At 41.1% G+C, this 2,711-nt stretch overlaps 1 protein-coding gene across 1 annotated transcript; it reads left to right on the top strand.

Moving 5' to 3' along the window:
* Positions 1–374: 374 nt before the first annotated feature.
* Positions 375–1,113, top strand: LOC147904465 (histone H4). The gene has a single exon (XM_087394453.1). It carries the CDS (start codon positions 468–470, stop codon positions 777–779), a length of 312 nt encoding a protein of 103 aa, XP_087250579.1. The 5' UTR covers positions 375–467; the 3' UTR covers positions 780–1,113.
* The last annotated feature ends 1,598 nt before the right edge of the window (positions 1,114–2,711 follow it).

The raw sequence follows: 2,711 nt of genomic DNA, 5'->3' as shown, positions 1-2,711 counted from the left end.
AGGCTCCTCCTGTGGAGGAGGGCCATAGAGTGAAGCAACAATTCACATTAGAGTATTTATGGCACTTAAATATATGCTCCAAAGGCAACGGCGTAAAATTTTCAAACTGATGGTAGGATTCGATCCCGTGATTTGTATGAAGGGGAAGGGCTCATAGAATTTTTTTTTAGAGCATGTGGATTACTAACAAAATTGTAAACAGGCCATTGAAGCCGTTGGATGAATGCGAGATCGGATGGCCAGAGACTGGGCAAAGGGAAGATCGATCCGAGAAGGGTAGCATAGCAGCCGTCGATGTAGCGAGATCGGACGGATCACAGTCATCGTCTCCAACTGCCCTTTGCAAAGAGAGTATAAATACCAGAAGCAAAGAGCTTATCAACATAGCCTGTTCCTCGATTACCCGCCATAGCTATCTACTTCCTTCCCTCTCATAGCCTTCTCCTTCTTTCTTTAAAGCCTCAGTCATGTCTGGTAGAGGTAAAGGTGGCAAGGGCCTTGGTAAAGGTGGTGCCAAACGACACCGTAAGGTCCTCCGTGATAACATCCAGGGCATCACCAAACCTGCCATCCGTCGCCTCGCTCGCCGCGGTGGTGTCAAGCGTATCAGCGGCCTTATCTACGAGGAGACCCGTGGTGTTCTCAAAATCTTTCTTGAGAATGTCATCCGTGATGCTGTTACTTACACGGAGCATGCTCGTCGCAAAACTGTCACCGCTATGGACGTTGTGTACGCCCTGAAGAGGCAGGGGAGGACGCTCTACGGTTTTGGAGGCTGACCCTGTTTGCCAACTTTGGGCTCATCAGGTCCGCCTATCAGGCTTCTTGATGGTTGTAAACTGTGCCTGATGATAAGGTCTTTTGGACTTTCAGCATTGTATATATATCGCAGAATCAATTCGAACACTGAGTGTTCGAGCAAGTGCTTAGAGTTTTCTGCTGAAAGGTTAGGTTTTCAAAATTTTCAACGAGGAGTTGCAAATCTGGTGTTTGTCTACGCACAGATTGCCCAATGATGTCTCGTGCCTTGTACACGTCCATGTTTCATTATGCAGTTTCTTAGCTGTTAAATCTTATAATGCAGTTTCTTGGCTTAAATTTTGAAATTGTGTATACTTGGCCCAGATGTTTTTTCTTGAGATTGCATTACAGAGTCTGCAATCCCGCCCATTTGCCTGCACGGGAATGTTTGGAACAACAGAACAACCTTTACTACTTAAATTGTAACAGTTGCATATGCAGGTTGACCATAACCTACGTTTGTTGAAAAGTTTTTCCAATAGCCTCTTGAAATTTGAAACGGTTTACAATAGTCTCTTGAAATACATTTGCATCTGAATCGTAGTGAAATAGTGTTTGGCATTGTGTGCAGTGGGGATGGTTGGGAAGTTGTTCAAGTTCTAGCTCAACTTTACTTGCCTTTCAACTATCATTATGGTTCTTATGGTTTATTAGCACTACCCCGCTACGGGCAGGCTATAGCAAATCGACTTTTTTCTTCTCTTTCATTTTCTCTTTTATTTTCTTTGTAGATTTTTGATCTTTAGAACAACAAAATTTCTAAATTAGTATGATTGGACTTATTCTAGTCTTACAAAGGTATATCTTTCCCCTCAAAAGAGGTCTTGAGAAGCATGAAAGTCAATTACTTCTATATCATTTTTTAACTCATAGACTTTCCTCTCAACCTTTTCATGAGCTTCTTCCAATAGTGGCTTTTGGACATAGGAATGGATTCTTGAATTTCTAGCTTGGATGCTTACTTAGTCAAGCATCTTTATGGTAGCTTCAAACAAGTGGATGTTATGGGACAACTCAATCAAAGGACTCTTGTGAATGAATATCCTTTTCATTACTTTGGGCATACTATCTCTTGTTGTTTGGTGCCCTTGTTGTAGATCCTAGCTTAATCAAGCTTCCTTATTGTCATATGCTCCCCTTTCTCCACAAGGCTCTAGAGATGGCATAGCTTCAAGATCCATAAGCCTTGCAACCACACTAGGTGCTTGCTTGTTTGCCTTCTTGAGGGTGTTCTTGCCTTTGGGATTATTCCATGAGTAGAGAATGTTACCAAGTTTGGAGTTAGGTCAAACATATGTCTTAGTACACCTTTGGAGCTTTGATGAGTCTCCTTGTATAGTCTATGATTGAACAGAGTTCTATTGAACACCAAAGGGCTCTTTTGCTTGTAAGACTTGTTGCTTTTAGCCAATCCAATTTAAAAGGTGGAATCATCTTGCCCAACCTCCTCTTAAGGGCCACTTGTAGAGGTTTAATTCCTAGTCAAACTACCAAGGATGGGACAAAAAAATAGTGGTAATTGTCGTTTGGACCCTTTTGGGGTTTTCCAAAAAGATGGAAGTGGAACCACCATTTTTAGGGATTAGCTTTAGGTCCTTATGTAGCTAAGTGAAAGGGCCCTATGGTGAGTGCAAATAATATAGCTTTAGCCCTTCATTCCTTGTATTCATGTGCTAGTACTTTTTTTGTGAAAAGTTTGTGAAAAGTTTTTGTGAATACAGGGACCTATGCTACTAACTTTGGGTTGTTTGTTGATTAAGGTCAAAGTTGCTTACTTAATATGTTATGGTCTTAAAGATTGTAGAGATTTGGGGGTTTGGGTGCTATGTTATAGTTTTTGGATGTGAGGATTTGAGTAATTAATTTATTGGTTGAGGAATATTGATTTGGATTAGCATAAGATAGTGTTA

The sequence above is a fragment of the Dipteris shenzhenensis genome, chromosome 2 (assembly GCF_047967505.1).
Source record: "Dipteris shenzhenensis isolate YYH24624 ecotype China chromosome 2, Dip_SZ_1.0, whole genome shotgun sequence".
Lineage (NCBI taxonomy): Eukaryota > Viridiplantae > Streptophyta > Polypodiopsida > Gleicheniales > Dipteridaceae > Dipteris > Dipteris shenzhenensis.
Note: the sequence above shows the minus strand (reverse complement) of the source record. Positions and strands in the feature narration are given on the sequence as shown.

Coding starts and splice junctions, on each gene's coding strand:
- LOC147904465 (XM_087394453.1), top strand. CDS start 468: ATGTCTGGTAGAGGTAAAGGTGGCAAGGGCCTTGGTAAAGGTGGTGCC.